Genomic DNA, 19,851 nt, shown 5'->3' on the forward strand with positions numbered 1-19,851 from the left:
TTTGATCGCCAGTGTTTTGTACGTGATTTACAGTGTGTGCAAAATTTTAGCTCAATCGGAAACCTGGAAGTGGGTCAAATTTAGCTTCTGCGTTTTGACGCACAATAACATACTAATAAGGCAAGTTGAATAAAAGCTAATGCCCTTACCAGGATTCAAACGCGGGACCGTGGCGTAGCAGGCAGGGACACTACGCGCTAGACCAGACCGGTCGTCGAACACAGACAGATGCGGCAAGTACTTTGTTGTACATACTTATAAGATGTACCATCCTAGTGTTAGTGGTACGGTGTAACGTTTAGAAAACCAAAAGATTTAAACTATGCATACCATGCATGCACAAACGCTCACGAAATGAAACGCTCATATATATCTATCTATATGTATTGACGCGTTAGAGTCAGACTACCTTTTGCGGCGTTTCGTTTTCGTTTCGCGTCGCAGAAATGACATTCGGCTGCAGGACCTGATGGCTCTGTCGCGCCCATACGCCAGAGTGATAGAGATAGATATCTACGATATAAATATACATATGTAGATGAAATCCAAATACGTAATAATAAAAAAACTTACTGTTATGTTTGTTTTTGGCTCGGATTCAGGAAAATCAACAGCCGAATTTTTGTTTTGATTCTTGCATAGTAATTCCTAGAAATAACAATATTTTTAAAGAAAAAAACCACTTCCTGTCTGGTGAAAGATATGTTAGATCACGTACAAATGTATTTTTCTTTTACCCTTAACCACCTGCCATAGGTCTCTCAGACCTTAGCAAATACAAAATTGGTAATAATTCAACACGGGCTCACCCAGTGTGGAACATGCGATCAAAACATTCAGACGTGTGTCTATCTAGATTTGGTGAGCAAAAGCTATAATCAGTGGTATCAATGACCTTGGGCAGGTGGTTACGTATTCTTACTTGCTGGTCTCTAAGACCTTTCGTAGGTGGTTCGTTGTTTTTCGATATAAAAGCTAGTGAAAGTGAAAAGTGAAATTCTTTGGATCAAGTGGAAGACACGTTCTTAGAGTGACTTGAATTGTCAACAGGGTTGATTGATTTCTTGATAGTGCACGAAGATAATAGTAGCCTTATTTATTTTCTGGCACATGTGTATTGTTTAGAATAATGAATTCCAGCCGATTTTTTTGCCATCGCTCTACGGGAAAAGATTTTCATAACGAAATAGATCCTGAAATGAGCGTTTATCTAGGAACTTCCTGTGTATGATGATGAAATGAGAATTATTTACAAAGGAGCGTATTTCTCCATAAAAGTCATATACTTACCTACTTATTTATTTATCGTATGGCAAATCGTTTCTCTACTTTTAAATGTTTGAAATGTCAGACTTTACTTGTAATTTGAAGTGACAAAATAACATTAATTGACATTTCAGCACTATTAGTGTAATACAATTTTGGACCTTATTACATTTCGTGTGTCTAAGAACATTTCGGTCAGAGTTTTGTATACTTTGAAATTTTTTTGACTCATTTTTGATACTTTGTTATATAAAAACATGAAAGATTGAATTGAAATAAGCATCTTTTAAAAAACAATTACTTACTAGTAAAAAAACCTACTAATTTAAGAGTTCAAGCGGTGCAAAGTTGCGAATTTACTAAGGCGCCAGAGACTTCACGATTTTACTAAAATTAAAAAAAAAATAGGAATCATTATTACTTTGAAGCAACATATATTGACAGAGCCCCGTATTCTGTACAGATTGGCCTTCGGCCATTTGAATATACGTAACGAACCTAACCTTACTACCTATAGGTAAATATGTGGTCATTACTAGGTAAACTTAGAACCATTAGGGTTATCTTATCCCAGTAAAACTTAATCGAAGAGATAAAGTTTATATGACAAAAAATCCTTATGTTATCATGTTTTATATGATTTATAAATAAAAACCGTGTAGGGTTCCGTAGTTTTCCGTATTTTTTTCAAAAACGTGTGAACCTATCAAGTTCAAAACAATTTCCCTAGAAAATCTTTATAAAGTTCTACTTTTGTGATTTTTTTCATATTTTTTCAACATACGGTTCAAAAGTTAGAGGGGGGGGGGGGACACTATTTTTCCTTTAGGAGCGATTATTTCCGAAAATATTAATATTATCAAAAAACGATTTCAGTAAACCCTTATTCATTTTTAAATACCTATCCAACAATATATCACACGTTGGGGTTGGAACGAAAAAAAATCAGTCCACACTTTACATGTAGGGGACCCTAAAAAAACATTTTTTTTCCACTTTTTATTATATCACTTTGTCGGCGTGATTGATATACATATTGGTACCAAATTTCGGCTTTCTAGCGCTAACGGTTACTAAGATTATTCGTGGACGGACGGACGGACGGACAGACATGGCGAAACTATAACGCCGTGGCTTGCGTGGGCGACGGTCGCGCGACGGCGATGAGACGCATACGAAATCAACCCTTATCGATATGGAAGTATGAGACGCGACGGCGACGGTCACGCGACGGTCGCGCGACCGTCGCCCACGCAAGACACGGCGTAAGGGTTCCTAGTTGACTAGGTAACCCTAAAAACATAGCCCATATTGGTAAAAGTCTCTGGTGACTTATTGATCCTATGGATGAATTCGCATCTTCGCACTGCTCTAACTCCTATATTAATAGTTTTTTTTAACTTAAATCTATAAAAGATGCTTATTTTAATGCAATGTTTCATGTTTTAAAATAACAAACTATCAAAAATGATAATAAAACATTTTGTCAAAAAAGTCCTAAAATCGGGCTCCGTTTGTTATACTATCTATAAATACCCCAACCAACTTTCAATGAAATGGGTAGGGAATGATATTGTTTGACTGTCTTATCTTATTTATATTTGTTTCCAAATTGAAATTAACCTTTAGTTCGTTCTCAGCCTAAAGAATTTCATCAAACTAAATTGTGAAAAAAATACCCTGTATTATATGAATATATTATTAATATTATTATAATAAAAATCTGCATGAAAAATTGGGAAGTCTGAATTAGTGAGATCGATGCATTGTTTGTATTTGTTGTTACCTTTCTCTAACACGGCAAAGAATAGTCCGGTTTTATCCGGGTATCTATGCCTTCATTTACTTACTACAATATTGATAAGTTTAAACAAATTTGATTGTACTTACATTTGCAATTTCCAATACATCATTTTGGGCCGTAGTACCAATAAGCCGTTTTCGATTAGTTTTAATCTTATAATATTTCCCCTTGCGTTTTCCCATTTTATTTCACTTTATCTGCAAGAAATATTGCGTGCGTTTCAGTATTGAGTAAAATATGGCGGTCCGTGGGCGGTCATAATCATATTTTTCATATTTTACTTTTTTCTGTTTCTGACAGCTGACGTGGCAATGATAACTCAATTCAGCCTAATTTAATTTTAAGTCTTTTATGAGAATATCATATTAAATTATTTACACATATTTAAAAAAAAAACCTTACAGAACTTACATTATTTAATTTTGTAAATAGGTTTTTTAAGACATCGATCTCTTTGGTGGATTACGGTCAATGATGCTGCTAAATGAAATATTATGCTAGACAAGAGTTCGTGAATGAAAGATTCAAATACAAGATGACACACTTTATTGCGTCCCGCCGCCATTTCTCCGATGATTACCGAGCGTGGCCGAAGTATTTCGGATGCTTTTCGCGCCAACTCCCAAGCGGCGTCGATGGCGTGTCAGCATCGGAAACACTACTCACACTTGCGCGTGAAAGTTATATTCCGTTTCACTCAGGCGTCACTACATACTCATAAACCCAACGATATGGAATAAGAAATAATTACGCAACGTACATTGCTTTTTTTGCGCGAAACATTTATTTTCTGTTGCTTTCGAATGAAGCGATGTATATTGAATTATTGACCGAGTAAGAATTCATACTTTTTGGGTAGGTACTTTTGAAGTAGGTACCATCGATAAGGGCTATGAATTTTATTAGAAAAACGATTTATTATTTTCAATTTTATTTCTAAATGCAATTAATTTGTAAAACAATTGCATATGACACATTTTAGGTCTATAATTACCTGCAAATCGTGGATAAAAATAACAAAATAAGTATGTATAGAAGTTTTGGAATTTACGAGAAGTTTACATGGTGTGTACCTACTCAGTAACTCATAGAAAAAAAAAATATTGTATAAGTACAATAGGTTATACTTATGACAAACAGTGCAAACTCTAATAATTGCGAGCCAATCGAAACAGTGTGCGATGACTAGGTTAGGGACCATTTACACGTTTGCACACGAGTTTGTATACCTATACCTACATTGTAGTAGGTATTTGATTGGTGTGTGTAATTTAAATTATAATAATAGCAAGGACAATTTATATAGGATTTACAATCTTCATACTAAATGATACTAAGCATCGTACCTCGATCATTTTTGTAGCGCCACCTATTAAATACTATCACACCTATTAAATACTATATACACTGATGATGCGTACAAATTTATTCTTGACGTGATGTTGTGATATTAAAATAAAGAAGCATGCCATTTGTTCTTATAATAAAAAATAAAAACAAGCAAAAATATTACGGGAAAATATGATTTTGGCCACGTCCAGGCTGCGAAACACCGCCAGAAGTTTTGCCTAAAAAGCCCATACATTTCGGGGGTATGGTGATTTTTCTGTCCCGGTGCGGTCCGTTTGTTCATGTAGGTATGAATTTAGATTGGCGGCATTGTGTGAATACTCTCAAAGATGATAATGAAATGACGGATGCGTAGAGTTGAGGTCAAACTTATCTATAGCAAAATCTTTCAGTTAATTTGCAAGCAGTGTGGAGTTACATATTAGGCGTTTGTGGGGGCTGCTCTTCGGCAATTGTTGCCGAGTGGAACAGATAATTCTGAACCCAGAGTTATTGAATTATGAAATTAAATCACCTAAAACATACTTTAGAATTTATAACACATCCGGCAATTATTCAACAAATTATAAAAAGCTGAAAAGACCTCGTACCTGATTTCCCTGATACAGATACCTACTTTTAGGTGGTGTGCAATGCAATATCCATCAGACTAACATCAGCAAACCACAAGGCGCGGTGCTATTTACGCTCGCATTTCACTTTCTTGCATGTGTGAATTAATTAAATTGTTAATAATTATAATTGTTTACACACAATATTTGAAGTTTGGTTGACAAAATTTGACGTAGGTACTGTCACATATTTTTTTTAAATGACGTACTGTTAATACCAGCGTGATGAAAATTTATTCCAATGAGTAAAAGAAGACATGAAACTTTTTTCAATTTAACCGAAATAGAATGAAACTATTCATACTCATTCGGTTGTGTTCGTTATTTTCTTTAATAATGTGACATATTTTTAAAGGTGCATGACTTGTGAACAAAAAATAAATAACCTTTAAATGAGATAGGATCTCCACCTGACATTATTGATTTACCCTATTTATTTTGGGCACAGTTTTACACTGGTATGGTTTTTCGTGTACGTACACTATTTTCTGTCAAAATATTTGTCAAATTTAATTGTCAACGCGGAGCGACCGGCGACACGTCTGCCTCCGATGAGCCGCTCACGGCATCTAATCGAAAGGAGAATTCTGACAGCAATGGCGAATGTATGGAAATTTTACGATAGTTTAAATTTAAGGTAAAATTTCTTTGTTGCCTTTGAGAGGAAAAATATAAAAAACCTCAAAACTTCTAGTCCATTTATCTGGCTTTTAGAATCACTTAATGTTATAACTAAAGTATTGAATTTTTTTAACAAAGTTTACTAAACGGCGACATACGTTTTTCTCATTTTAGGTCAACTTTGCGTGGGTTTATTTATTATACCGTTGAGAATTGGAGATTCTGAATAGTCAAAAGTTGTAGCCACACTCTTTAAGATAATAACTACATTTATTTTGTTTCATTTTATTGAGAAATATGAGCAGCATTTGTTAAACGCCGAATGCATTTTTCGAGGATTTCGTACGACCCCCTCTTAAATGATAGATTATGTCACAAGGGAGCAAAATTATAGATTTACTGCGAGGGCGTGGATTGAATTTTTAAGGACGAAAAAGATTCTATAATTGATTCTGAGCGTAGTGAGGTATTCAAGTGTTAACCTCCAAGGCGAAAATATTTTGCGTGAAATCAGAGATTATGGATATAGTAGATATGTCCACCCCATACAAAAAAATGCGACCGCCTAAAAGCACGGCAAATGTAGATGGCGTTACTACAAATTTCTTGTTGCCTTGAGATCACTGTTAGATGGCGTTAAGTGTCACTTTTGAGACATAAATCTTTAAAAGAATATAATGAATTTTAGGACTCGTAACGCCATGCATGTACTAGATTGAAAGTTAGTTAATATTTCGCCACCCTTTCTATCGCTTAAATAGCTCAGTTATAGTAGCGTAAGACGATGGACGCGGCCCTGACGTCGTGGGTTCGATCCTCGGTAGTGAAAATCTTTTTTTTTTTTTTTTTTTTAATATTTTATACCCTTTTCAACCATCTCCTTTTAAATAGTGATTTTTTTAAATATTAGATTCACAACCCATTTCATTGAAATTTTGTTAGACACATGTAATGCAATAAGTTTAAAAATTAGTTAGTTTATATATGTAGTTTGTGGTGAAATACTGCTTTTCACATGACCTTTGAGAAAATTATAATAGTAATACGCACACAATCGATTTGAATATAATGAGCGCCTTTAATAGACCAAAAATTGTAATCGAATAAATTATCTGCAAAAGGTACAGGGGGGCAATTTAAACTGGAGGTTAATGTCAACCTATTGATTTATTACATGTTTCTCAATTTTTGCAATATTAAATAGAGTTTCTGCTGGTCATATATAAGATATGATTCGCGTGATCAGTGGAAACAGTCATATATTATGTAACTTAAGTTAATAGTGTAAAACATGGAAGAAATTCGATCTGTTGAAATGGTCCCCCTGTCGAAACACCTGTACATTTATATTTTACACTGGCAACAAAGTTCTTAAACTGAAAAGCGCTACTTTGATCCATCAGAACAGGGAAGAAAAGTCCCATTTCCAATGGGTGATGTGAACGTCATATTGAATAGACATGGGCCCCTGAGATTAACAGTTCGGCGAACCAAAATAGCCCAGTATTAATAAAGTTTATCTAACGTAATATGTTGTGTGAATGTCAATAACCACGAATTGGAAATAATCGTACTGTTGGCACAGCCATGTCAACATAAAGTGTGTGTTGAATGATTAGTGTCGAGGTGGCAAAAATGTGACTCAACTCCGCATCGAAACGGAGTCTGGCTCTGTCGCGCCACTACAGAAGACCAATAGGGGGAGCTAGCTACGGCTTTCTTTCTTTTCTTTCATTTATTCATAAATAATAATTTACACGTCACATCATCATATTACAATTTGCATTTCATTACGTATGGGTAAAAATAATAATAGTAGGTACTTAATATAGTATTAAATAGTATTAACCATAGTTTTATAATTTGCTATTTATATTACAAACTGTAGGTATTTTACATGCATGTTTTTTTAGTTAAATTCCGAGTATGAATGTTCCGTCTATCCGTTGTAATAGGTTAGTAGGTTTAGCTATTATTTACTTTTTTACTTGCCTAAGTAATCGTGCAAAGCATTAGTACGCTTCGGAAATTAAGAGGGATTTTAATTTTGACACGAACAAGCTGTTACTTTTAGTGGTCTTGATGTCCTCGGGCACTTTATTATATATTTTAGGACCGATATAGTTGAGGCACTTTTTAGCCTTAGCCAATCGGGTTCGAGGCGCACGGAGCTCCTGGCCGCGTCTGAGGGGATACTTGGGTTCAACAGCGTCCGCCTGGAACTATTCCAAGTTACATCTTACCTGTTTGGCTACCTCCAGAATATAGAGGGAAGGTAGGGTTAGGATTTTGTAACCTATGAACAGCTCCTTGGCCGGATGATCCCATTTGACCCCGGCTACTACACGGATTGCACGCTTCTGTAACCGAAAGACCCTTTCACGGTCAGCGGCGTCCCCCCATAGATCCTCACCGTAAGCAAGTATGGAATCGTTAGCGATTTTGACGTTAACTTGGTACCCTGATGTCAAATTTACAATAGTAAATCGCAGTGTATTGCTAAATTAAACATTATGACGTGTCAAATCTATTTTAAGCAAAAGAATGATTTATCCATACTAATATTATAAATGGAAAAGTGTGTGAGTCTATTTTTTTTTGTCCGTCTTTCACGGCAAAACGGAGCGACGAATTGACGTGATTTTTTAGATGGAGATATTTGAAGGGATGGAGAGTGACATAGGCTACTTTTTGTCTCTTTTTAATGCGAGCGAAGCCGCGGGCAAAAGCTAGTATTGGTATAATTTTAAACACACAGTCACAGTGCACAATGGTAGGCACGTGAAACGTGACACGGACCTATTAACTATAAAGACCAAAGTCATTACTTAAACAAAAAACAATATAAGGGTATCTAGTCTAAAGGCGACGGCTGAAGGCCGAGCTCCGCGTATGACTGAAAGCCTGAAGCGTCTAAGAGGTAAATAATAATAATAAATGAATAAATAATAATAAATATTAAAGTACGTTCTTACACAGATTGACCGAGTCCCACGGTAAGCTCAAGAAGGCTTGTGTTGCGGGTATTCAGACAACGATATATACCGGGTGCCCGGTAATTAATGGACAACCTTTTAACCACCAAGAGGGCACCTTATACTGGTCCAGAAAATCGACTTTTAGGTTTAGTAAAAGTCGCCTGGTTTTCGAGATTTTCACGCTTTTTAAAATTTTAGGTAGGTATTAAAATTTTAAGAAGTGTGAAAATCTTGAAAACCAGGCGACAGGCCTTTTAACCACCAAGAGGGCACCTTATACTAGTCCAGAAAATCGACATTAAGGTTTAGTAAAAGTCGCCTGGTTTTCGAGATTTTACAATTTTTAAAATTTTACTAACCAGGCAACTTTTACTGAACCTTAATGTCGGTTTTCTGGACCAGTATAAGGTGCCCTCTTGGAGGATAAAAGGTTGTCCATTAATTACCGGGCACCCTGTATATATATATACAAAATAGATAAACCAAATATTTCTGATGATTCGTGGTTATCCAGCTGAAATTATGGTTATTTTCCGATGAAAATATTGAAAAGTTGTGGTGAGAGAAGGGTGAGAGTCACTTAAATGACGCCAAAGTAGATGACTGGCGCCACTGTCTCTCAGGTGTTTTGGGAATCAAATACTACGCTCAACAACAAACTAAAAATTAGCAGCGGTGTCCAGATCTGAAGTTCGATTATCCATAGGTACTAAATATTATAAATGGGACAGTGTGTGTCTGTTTGTTTGTCCGTCTTTGACGGCAAAACAGAGAAACGAATTGACGTGATTTTTTATGCGGAGGTAGTTGGAGGGATAAAGAGTGACATAGGCTACTTTTTGTCTCTTTCTGACCCCCCGCTTCCCTTAAATGAGGGTTCGAACTTTGTATAGAGCATTCTGCCATTTTCGAATTTAATCCGAGCGAAGCCGCGGGCAAAAACTAGTTTACCAGAGCACTAATTAGCTAAAAAACCTTTGTTCTAACAATACATTTCCAATCTATGGATTAACCGCAAAAAACCTTCATTTTCTCTGTAACCCGGATGTTACAAACATGCCAAAAGGAATGAAACAATACATATTCGCAACATATGAAATTACTCATTCTTATTGTTTGGACAGACCCAAGAATGTTGCGTAGGACGCGGTTACTAATATAAAAACATTTTTGGAGCACGGATGTTGAAGAAGTAAGATGAATAAAAAAAGGGAGCAGTATTATGGTTGGTAGATTTTTTATAAGTACTTTGTCGTTGTACTAAATGTATTACTTATTCTAGAAAGCTAAGACTAAACTTAAAAGCTAGCTAATGTCTAAAATAGGCCCTTGAGGCATTGTACCAAGGATACTAGCGACATTTTCTCGCTGTATCGCAATGCTGATACGTTGTGCGAGGAAGTCGCTAGCTCTTCGGTCACCAGTTACCTCAACCAGACGCTTCGCGATTTCTGTTAACAACTTGTTCGCGCTAGGACCCCATAATCTAGAGTTTCTACGCCAAAAGGTACAAAAAGGTATTCTTTGGCAAGACTAATTCTAGACTCTCTATTCTTGACAATTTTATAATTTAGAAAAGAAAGTGATTACACTTCTGCTATTACTAATAATGTAAGGACTTCTCTTTGTCGTACGATTTCGTAAGAGATAATAAATCCATTACAAAATGTCTTTTATAAAACCTACAGATTAGCATTTTACGCAAGGTACTGTATTTTCATTACACGATTCAGTCCCGTTTGGCTCAATAAAAATATACACTTTTATTAACAAAAAAACTTTTGAGAAACCGTTACAAAAATAGCAATTTTTAATACTTAAAATATTTATTAAATGTGTCAAGAACAAGCCCAATTAAACCCATTATTTGTTCAAAATTTCTTGAAATTAAAATTAATATTTACTATTTCCATTATTTTGTCGTATTACGCACCTTTCTGATGTAATTTCTAACAAATAATAACCTGTTTCCCGATTCTTATTTCATAACAGCCCTTAGCGAAGAGTACAATTCACTCTCCGGGCAAACGATACCATAGATTCAATATAAGAAGATCACCCCATACATTAAAATGCGACCGCCTAGATGCCACCACACATAGATGGCGCCACAAAAAAAATGTCTTGTAACTTTCGATTATGCCTGTAGATGGCGTTAAGTGCCACTTTTGACATAGATTTATTGCTCGGAAGTAACTCTTAACGACAATAATCTACAAATAATCGATGGCAACAAGGCATTTTTTTGTGGCGCCATCTATGTGTGGAGTAGTGTATGCGCATTCTTAGTCAGTCGCATTTTAATGTATGGGATAGTATGATCAAGAGCCCAGGGCCGCCAGACCTTCCTTAAATTCTCAAGGATGAAACTTTGGGATAATGTAGAGTTCGTATCGACGTTTAACGTCTGCATATTTTCTAGTTCGGCCCATCGGCCATTTTTTTGCTATCAAGTGCTGAAGGTGAAAAAAAAAGTGATAACTTTCCTTAAATTCTCAAGGCTGATTTTTATGTATAAAATGTATGTGTTAGAGCACGTTGTTAGAAGTTAGTTATCATCAATGCCAGACCGTTTCCGTCGGCCGTAACTTTTGCCAGACGCGACAAAGTTGACAAAAAACGACTCTAACTTTCCTCATTTTCTCAAGCCTGATTTTGATATATGATACACAGGGAACTATAACTAGACCGTTTGTAAGCAGCCAGACCAATCGGATGGACCCAACCATCCGCCAGACCGACTTAAAGTTTCGCTATGAACATCAGTAAAATCGTAATTATAGATAGTTTGCCGAAACTACAAAAGCTAAGAAGTTGAATTTTGCACAGCAGTTTACGTTTATAATGTATATTAGACGTTAGAAGCGATTCTGAAAAATTTGACCCCTAAGGGGGTTAAAAAGCAGATTTCGGTTTGTATGGGGATCCAATTTAATTTTTATTTAGGGACTTAAAACTTGGTAAAAAGGTAGTAAATAGAAGTAGAAGAAAAGTAATTTCAGGTTTTTTCGATTTTCATCCTTTTAGTGGGTTAGAAAAGGGATGGCAGTTTGTATGGGGACCGAATTTTATTTTGAGTCAGGAACTTGAAACTTGGTAAGAAGATAATAAATATAAATTGAAGAAAAACTATTTCAGCGTTTTTAGATTTTCGTCTCCTTAAAGGATTAAAAAGGGGAAAGCAGTTTGTATGAGGATCAAATTTTGGTTTGAGTTAGGAACTTGAAACTCGGTGCAGAGGTAATAAATAAAACTGAAATTAAAATGATTGTGGGCTTTTTTTGACTCTCGTCCCCTAAAAGGGTAAAAAAGTTGATGAAAGTTTGTATGTGGATTACGTGTATTTTAGAGTTAGGAACTTGAAACTCGGTAAAAAGATAATAAATCTAAATAGAAGAAAAGTAATTTCAGCGTTTTCTGTCATTGCATTTATAAAGTGTACAAGAGACAAAATTAAACTGGTTAATCATACAGGCTTTCATTCCCTTTTTATCCTTGTTAGGGAATGTAAATTGATAATCGCTGAAATTACTTTTCTTCTATTTATATTTATTATCTATTCACCAACTTTCAAGTTCCTAACTCTAAAATATATGTGATCCACATACAAACTTTCATCAACTTTTTTACCCTTTTAGGGGACGAGAATCAAAAAAAGCCCAAAATCATTTTAATTTTAGTTTTATTTATTACCTCTGCACCGAGTTTCAAGTTCCTAACTCAAACCAAAATTTGATCCTCATACAAATCTCATGCTTTCCCCTTTTTAATCCTCTAAGAAGACGAAAATCGAAAAACGCTGAAATTACTTTTCTTCAATTTATATTTATTATCTTCTTTCCAAATTTTAAGTTCCTAACTCAGAATAAAATTCGGTCCCCATACAAACTGCCATCCCTTTTCTGACCCACTAAAAGGATGAAAATCGAAAAAACCTGAAATTACTTTTCTTCTACTTCTATTTACTACCTTTTTACCAAGTTTTAAGTCCTTAAATAAAAATTAAATTGGATCCCCATACAAACCGAAATCTGCTTTTTAACCCCCTTAGGGGTAAAATTTTTCATAATCGCTTCTAACGTCTAATATACATTATAAACGTAAACTGCTGTGCAAAATTCAACTTCTTAGCTTTTGTAGTTTCGGCAAACTATCTATAATTACGATTTTACTGATGTTCATAGCGAAACTTTAAGTCGGTCTGGCGAAGGGTTGTAAATAGAAAAAAAAAACCAATGTTTTTTTTTCAAAATTATGAAAAAAAAACATGAAAAAAAACTGAGCACCTTGGTTTTTTTTTCTAAATATGGTTTTTTTTTCAGATGAACAAATAATACGACAATAACGTACATTTTAATTCAGTATACAAACGTTTATTGGGGAATCCCCGATGCGGCGTGCAGCGTGGAGAGGCGGTGGTGTTGCCAACAGTAAATAGTGATAACTACAAACTACAGATTTCGTAAATGTTACTTTTATAAGACCAGAAATTAAAGTTATTTGATTAAATTCGTTTAATAGTTAACATTAAGTCTAAAAAACCGTATAAAAGTATTAACTACTTTGCAAATTTTGAGATTTCGTACTTTAGAAAAAAAAACATACCCCAGAAAAAAAACTGTTTTTTTTTTCACGGTTTTTTTCATGTTTTTTTTTTTCAAGCCAGAAAAAAACCGTTTTTTTACAACCCTAGTCTGGCGGATGGTTGAGTCCATCCGATTGGTCTGGCTGCTTACAAACGGTCTAGTTACAGTTCCCTGTGTATCATATATCAAAATCAGGTTTGAGAAAATGAGGAAAGTTAGAGTCGTTTTTTGTAAACTTTGTCGCGTCTGGCAAAAGTTACGGCCGGCGGAAACGGTCTGGCATTGATGATAACTAACTTCTAACAACGTGCTCTAACACATACATTTTATACATAAAAATCAGCCTTGAGAATTTAAGGAAAGTTATCACTTTTTTTTTTCACCTTCAGCACTTGATAGCAAAAAAATGGCCGATGGGCCGAACTAGAAAATATGCAGACGTTAAACGTCGATACGAACTCTACATTATCCCAAAGTTTCATCCTTGAGAATTTGAGGAAGGTCTGGCGGCCCTGGGCTCTTGATCTATATATTTAATCTATGACGATACACACAACAGTCTGCTTCGCATCGATACGGAAGAGCTGGAATTACATATAGGTATAGAAGAAATAAGTTAATTTATTTGTATATCTATCTGCCGAATGAGCTGTGGACCGAGATCACCACAGAGTGGCAGCCCGGGCGAAAGCGAGGACGCGGCAGATGCAATGGCTAAACAAGTTATACTCCGTTTTGGAAGAATGGCTGAGGACTGGAAATAGCGGAAGAAATGGAAAAAGCAGGGGAGGTCTTTTACCAGCAGTAAAAGTGGGGTTCTCAAGAAATAAATAAATAATACATCATGCCATGAAAGGTGTAAAGTAGAAGCCTTTGCTTGATCTTTAAGAGGCCTTACGCCTTGGAAAAATACTGAAGTATTATGATTATTATGTCAAATTATGAAGAAAGTATAAGTAATTTTAACTAACTGTTGATTATATAAATATATTTTTTTAATTTAATGTGAGCAAGTAAAAGAACCAAAACTTGAATTTATTGCGTTCAGTAATATATACGCGGAAAAAAACCGTTTGTTTGCTAAACTTTGGTCAATTTCGAGTGATTGTTGAGTTGAGATTTCTCCATCAAAGGTCACTAAAGTACATCTACTTAAATTGTACGTTATACGATCACTGCAATAGCCCAGTTAAAGCAAGTAACAAGGAGAAAATATTATGATAGACCGCATCATCACTCACCATCAGGTGAGATCGTGGACAAACGTCTACCTATTCATACAAAAAAAAAAAAATTACGTTGTACCACTTACGTTGTCTGTTGTTAAATTACGTTGTGTTACTGTTGTTTACCTTTGTTCGTGTTTCTTCCTTGTTTTGTATTGTTGTATTTTATCAAGGTGTGCAATAAAGAGTATTGTATTGTATTGTATTGTACCACACTGAAAAAGTGCTAAATTCATGAGCGATATTTAGGGAATACGGCCTCTTACAATACGCGATGAAGCGGCAAATGGCCGGCTGGCAATACGGAAGCGCGATAGAGCGATTACAAAATGCGGCGAAGCGTGAACGATTGTACCCTTGGCTAAGGGTCCAGGGGCATTAAAAGTAAAATATGATAATGGAGCTTTTCCCAATCCCATTGTAACGCACAAGATTATCTTTAGGGCGAAATATATTCAATTGGCCACAATTATGGAAATCGGTTTGGAGAAATCTCTGTCGTTCGATGTTTTTGAGCACTCTTTGTCCTGTCTTCGTCGAATTTCATCTTTTCCTGTTTTTGTTCCGGATAAAAAGGATGTAGTCTTTGAAGATTTATACTTTATCTGTATTTACTGATAAATCCTTAAAGTAGGTATTTAGGTTGGATTTTTTTGTTAGGTACATGAGATAATTTTGTTTTCACAAGGCTCGCTTGATTCTTTGAAAACGAATGAAAAACATTTTATCCACAAGAGAGCAAAATAATTTCATACTTTTAGCTTAATTTCCTAATTAGGCTGATAGAAATGACCCACATTCGGTACCAGAAAAAAAATGGCGCACTACGTCAGGAACCGGTCGTAATTTATAACCGCCAGTTTGTACGGCGAGAGCCCGCCCTGCGGGTTTTTCGGCATCTGATCAAAGTTCACGAGTGCCCACTAGGCGGGTTCTTGGTTGCGAAAGACGATTTTGAATCATATTAACGAAACACAAATAAATGGATGGATTTGTTTTATTTTGCTGTTTTACAGTGAATATTTTCTTCGTGTTGGTGTGGTAAAAAAAAAAAAACATTGTCGAATTGAGAACCTCCTCCTTTTTTTTTAAGTCGGTTAAAAATATGTTGTGTTTCACACGGTGGCACAAGTTTGATTAACCTTCGTTCATTGAAACCTTCACAACGCTCAAGATTCCGGTACTCGAACTACGCTCGCGGTTCAATTTTTTTTTTATTATTATAAACCGGTCAGTGATTAACCTTAGAGTCGCACCTAATGAAAAGTGACGACAACGCCGAAGTTGTAGCTCACTGGTTCAGTAATAGCTTATTTATTCACTTTGACTTGAATACACCCAGATTGTATTCGAGCGGGAATACAGATGAGGGGAGCATGTTCCATTCCTTAGCAGTTCGCATTAGGAAAGAAGAGGCAAACCTGGAATTGGAATCTATCAATATCGGCACGTACGGCTAAATAATAACTTGTCATCACACCAACAGATAAAGATCAATTTTGCTACACGAAAACGGATAGCAAAGTTGCAATTTATCCACAAGAGTGCAAAGTAATTTCATACAAATATTAACTTGATGCCTTGAGCTGACTGGTAGAATTTACCTATAAATAATTATTTTGAATAAATATTAAATAGATTGCTAGATTTGATTTAGTTTGATGATTTTCAATATTGGAATCTTCGCTTGCTCGGGTATCAATATTGGCACGTGCGGTTAAACAACTACTTTGCCCCCTTGTAAAACAAATAACTATTGCCCCTTGTGAAACAAATAACTATAGTTTGGAATTTATTTTTTATAACATGAGATAAAATTAAACACTCGGCCGTTTTTAGTAGTGTTGGCCTGTTGGCTAGTGAGTGGATATCTTGTGTCAAACGAGTTGATGAATGGTGAAGGATTACCTGAAAAGGATCCGATGGCCGAATGATAACGTAGGTACTAGTTTCAATCGCAATTTCAAGAAAAATACCGACCGACTAGCGGTTACCCTGCCTGCTAAGCCGCGGTTTTGAGTTCAAATCCTGGGTGCGTAGCCGAATGGCACAAACGCTCACGAAACGAAACGCTCGTAGATGTCTATCTCTATCGCTCTTGCGTATTGGCGCGACAGAGCCAGACTACCTTTCTCGGCGTTTCGTTTTCGTTTCGCGTCGGAGAAATGCCATTCGGCTACGCACGCTGGTAAGGGCATTTAGTTCTGTGATGAGCATAGATATGATTTTTATCGCTTGTAAATTATATGATCCAAGTTGGTCGAAATAAAGCACATACATACAATAATATCGTCACTACTTTTAAAAAATCTCGTATCTCACGCTGTTCCTCAAAGTTAAAACGCAGTAAGTCTATATGCATTCCATACATACTTACTACAATTTTCTTTTCATTGACAGACGAAGATACAAGTTTTTTAAAAAATAGTGACGATATAATCACTCCTGTATCCCATAAGTGCGTTTTCACATTATCCGATCCGATATTGGATGTCGGACCGATATCCAATACATTACAGGCGTCATCTTGGATTTTTTTCTATCGAAATCTTTCCGACATCCGATATCGGATCGGATAATGTGAAAACGGTCTAAAGGGGCAGGCAGAGCACATGAACAACTGAAGTTTCAGTGCCACTATTGGTAAAAGGGGTTGAAAGAAATCCAAATTGTGACATTGCAGTGACAGGTTGCCAGCCTCTCACCTACGCCACAATTTAACCCATATCCCACAGTCGACTTCTACGACACACACGGGATGAAAAGGGGTGGTGATATTCTTAACCCGTCACCACACGGGACCGAAATAAAATAATTTACATAATTTAATTGATACTTGGTTCTTAGTCATGGATGTGTACGTTCTATGTATATTATAGGTACATATTTGTATTTTATACAGGATGCTTCAATGGACGTAGGTTATGCAAAACATGTTTTTTAATTTCCTATTGCTAAAACACTATGTTAGGTTTCATAACAAATGCAAAGTCTGAATACCTACTCACAACAAAAGCATTTTTAAGCTTACCGTGGGACTCATTTGTGTAAGAATTTCCTAATAGTATATACATACATACATACAATCACGCCTGTATCCCATAAAGGGGTAGGCAGAACACATGAAACTACTAAAGCTTCAGTGCCACTATTGGCAAATAAGGGGTTGACAGAAAACGAAACTGTGACATTGCAGTGACAGGTTGCCAGCCTCTCTCCTACGCCACAATTTAACCCATATCCCATAGAATATGGATATTAGTATATATTTTATTTAACAACAACACATACAAAATTAAACATAAATAAACTGTTCATTTGTATTAAATCCATCAATTTCGTGCACCCCTGACAGGCTGATAAGTGTTCCGTTCGTGCGAATAAGGAAGCTTACGTTTAAGGAAGGATACGTCTATCGAGGACGCGAAGGGAACAGAAATAGATGGATTATACTTCTTAACCCTTTGGGGAGGGTTGAATATACTTCCAACGAGAATCGATGGTGTGGAACTGTCAAAGTTGCATCATTTTGAGGTACTGATGTGCCGACGGAAAGTTTCCAAAATTCTGAAATATTCACATAGGAAACTTTCCATACTTTGTATGGACAATTCTGCCCTGATAAGCCGAAAAGCGCTATCTCAAACGAAAATCCATAGCTAACTTATACTTAAGTATTTATAACTGACAGTAACATTTTCAAAATCATTTGGTTTTGAGATAGCGCCACTCGGCTTAGCAGGGCAGAATTGTTTTGTATACTTTCCATTTCATAAATTTAAATTCCCTTTATTTTTCGTGAAAGTTTCGTGAATTTTTCAAGAAATTTAAGTTTTTTTTGGAAAGTTTCTGCAACTTGCACATCACTATTTTGAGGTCTACAGTGGATATTTTAGAAAGTTGATTCTACCAAATTTTTATTCAACCAACTGTACCAATCGACACCTTTCGACAGGTGACCTATTCGACAACTTGCGGTTTTATCCACATCAACGATAACCTGACCGCAAAATTAAAATTAAAAAAAAAAAAACCCCGACCGCGACATAGTGGACCGATTTTCATGAAACATGGCTTAGAACACTCCCGACTAACTCAGCTTTCAAACAAAAAAAAAACTAAATCGAAATCGGTTCATCCGTTCGGGAGCTACGATGCCACAGACAGACACACACACATGTAACCAAGCTTTAGGGTACCATTTCAGACAGTGTGTAACTCAATCCTCAAACGAAGCGATGAACTGTTGATAACATTGCGTAATATTTACGATTGTATCGTGAATGTTCTTGGCAATTTCCATGATTTCCAGCAATTTATGGTAATTTAAAAAATATTCTGCCACTTCTACGGTCACGGGCTTTAACCACAACTCGGACACTGGCGATCAAATATATGAAAGAGGCGCGTTCCTAGCACACATTCTAAACTCGTGTAGGTGAACGCGTACCATGCTTGTATGAGTGAGATATGACAGGTCGACTGTTCGCGTTTTCCGCGTTGGCCGGCACTTTTAGCGAGAGCGGGAATGTCCATACACACATCGTACACGATAGGACTATTTTTTATACTGTGCTTTAACTGTCGAGCCACTTAGGTCATTTTATACTGGCTAATATGATGTTAACTTAGATATCAAAATAACAAAATTAGTCTGACACCTAAATGGCTCAACAGTTAGTGCTTGAGTGTACATTGCCATGATTACCTGAGCAGAGACAGTGTGTGCACGGGTAAGTAGCAGATGGCAAACATCACGACAACTGCCACCAGCATCTTAGCCACTTTGCGACGGGACAGGCGTTTATCTGTAACAGAAAATATAATTATTTTTGATTATGTTTGTTATTTCCGCTACCCAAAGGTTGTCTGGTAGAGATCGCTCTTTAGCGATAAGACCGCCTGTTGTCTGCCTCTATTTATAATCATTTGTTTTGTCTCCACTGTATCTTTTGCTGTGGTGTGCCAATAAAGAGTATTCTATCTATATATCTATCTATAATTATTTACTCATACATATAGGTATAATCACAAACTATATCCATAATCTCTGGTATAATTATAATAGGTACCTACTTATAACCTAACCACAAAATTAAAATTTTGAAAAAAACAAGACCGATTTTCATGAAACATGGCTAAGAACACTCCCGACTAACTCAGCTTTCAAACAAAAACAAACTAAATCGAAATCGGTTTATCCGTTCGGGAGCTACGATGTCACAGACAGACACACACACACACTGAGAGAAAATACAACCAGTTTTCATGTTCGTTCAACAAGTTTTTTGGTTAAAATAGCGCCTACGTGCTCTTTGGTTCAAACAACAAGCTACTTGTCATTTGAATCGGCAATATATTTGAATCAACAAGTCGATTTTATAAAAACAACCTGACACATATTGTTTT

At 36.0% G+C, this 19,851-nt stretch overlaps 1 protein-coding gene across 1 annotated transcript in view; it reads right to left on the reverse strand.

Annotated features, from left to right (window-relative positions):
• The window catches only part of LOC125238076 (orexin receptor type 2-like), a 115,168-nt gene that overhangs the window by 28,886 nt on the left and 66,431 nt on the right, over positions 1-19,851 (reverse strand). The window contains exon 5 of the mRNA XM_048145366.1: positions 19,151-19,250. Within this exon, the coding sequence (XP_048001323.1) occupies positions 19,151-19,250 (100 nt within the window). The remainder of the gene's footprint in view (positions 1-19,150; positions 19,251-19,851) is intronic.

The sequence above is a fragment of the Leguminivora glycinivorella genome, chromosome 22 (genome assembly GCF_023078275.1).
Source record: "Leguminivora glycinivorella isolate SPB_JAAS2020 chromosome 22, LegGlyc_1.1, whole genome shotgun sequence".
Classification (NCBI taxonomy): Eukaryota; Metazoa; Arthropoda; class Insecta; order Lepidoptera; family Tortricidae; genus Leguminivora; species Leguminivora glycinivorella.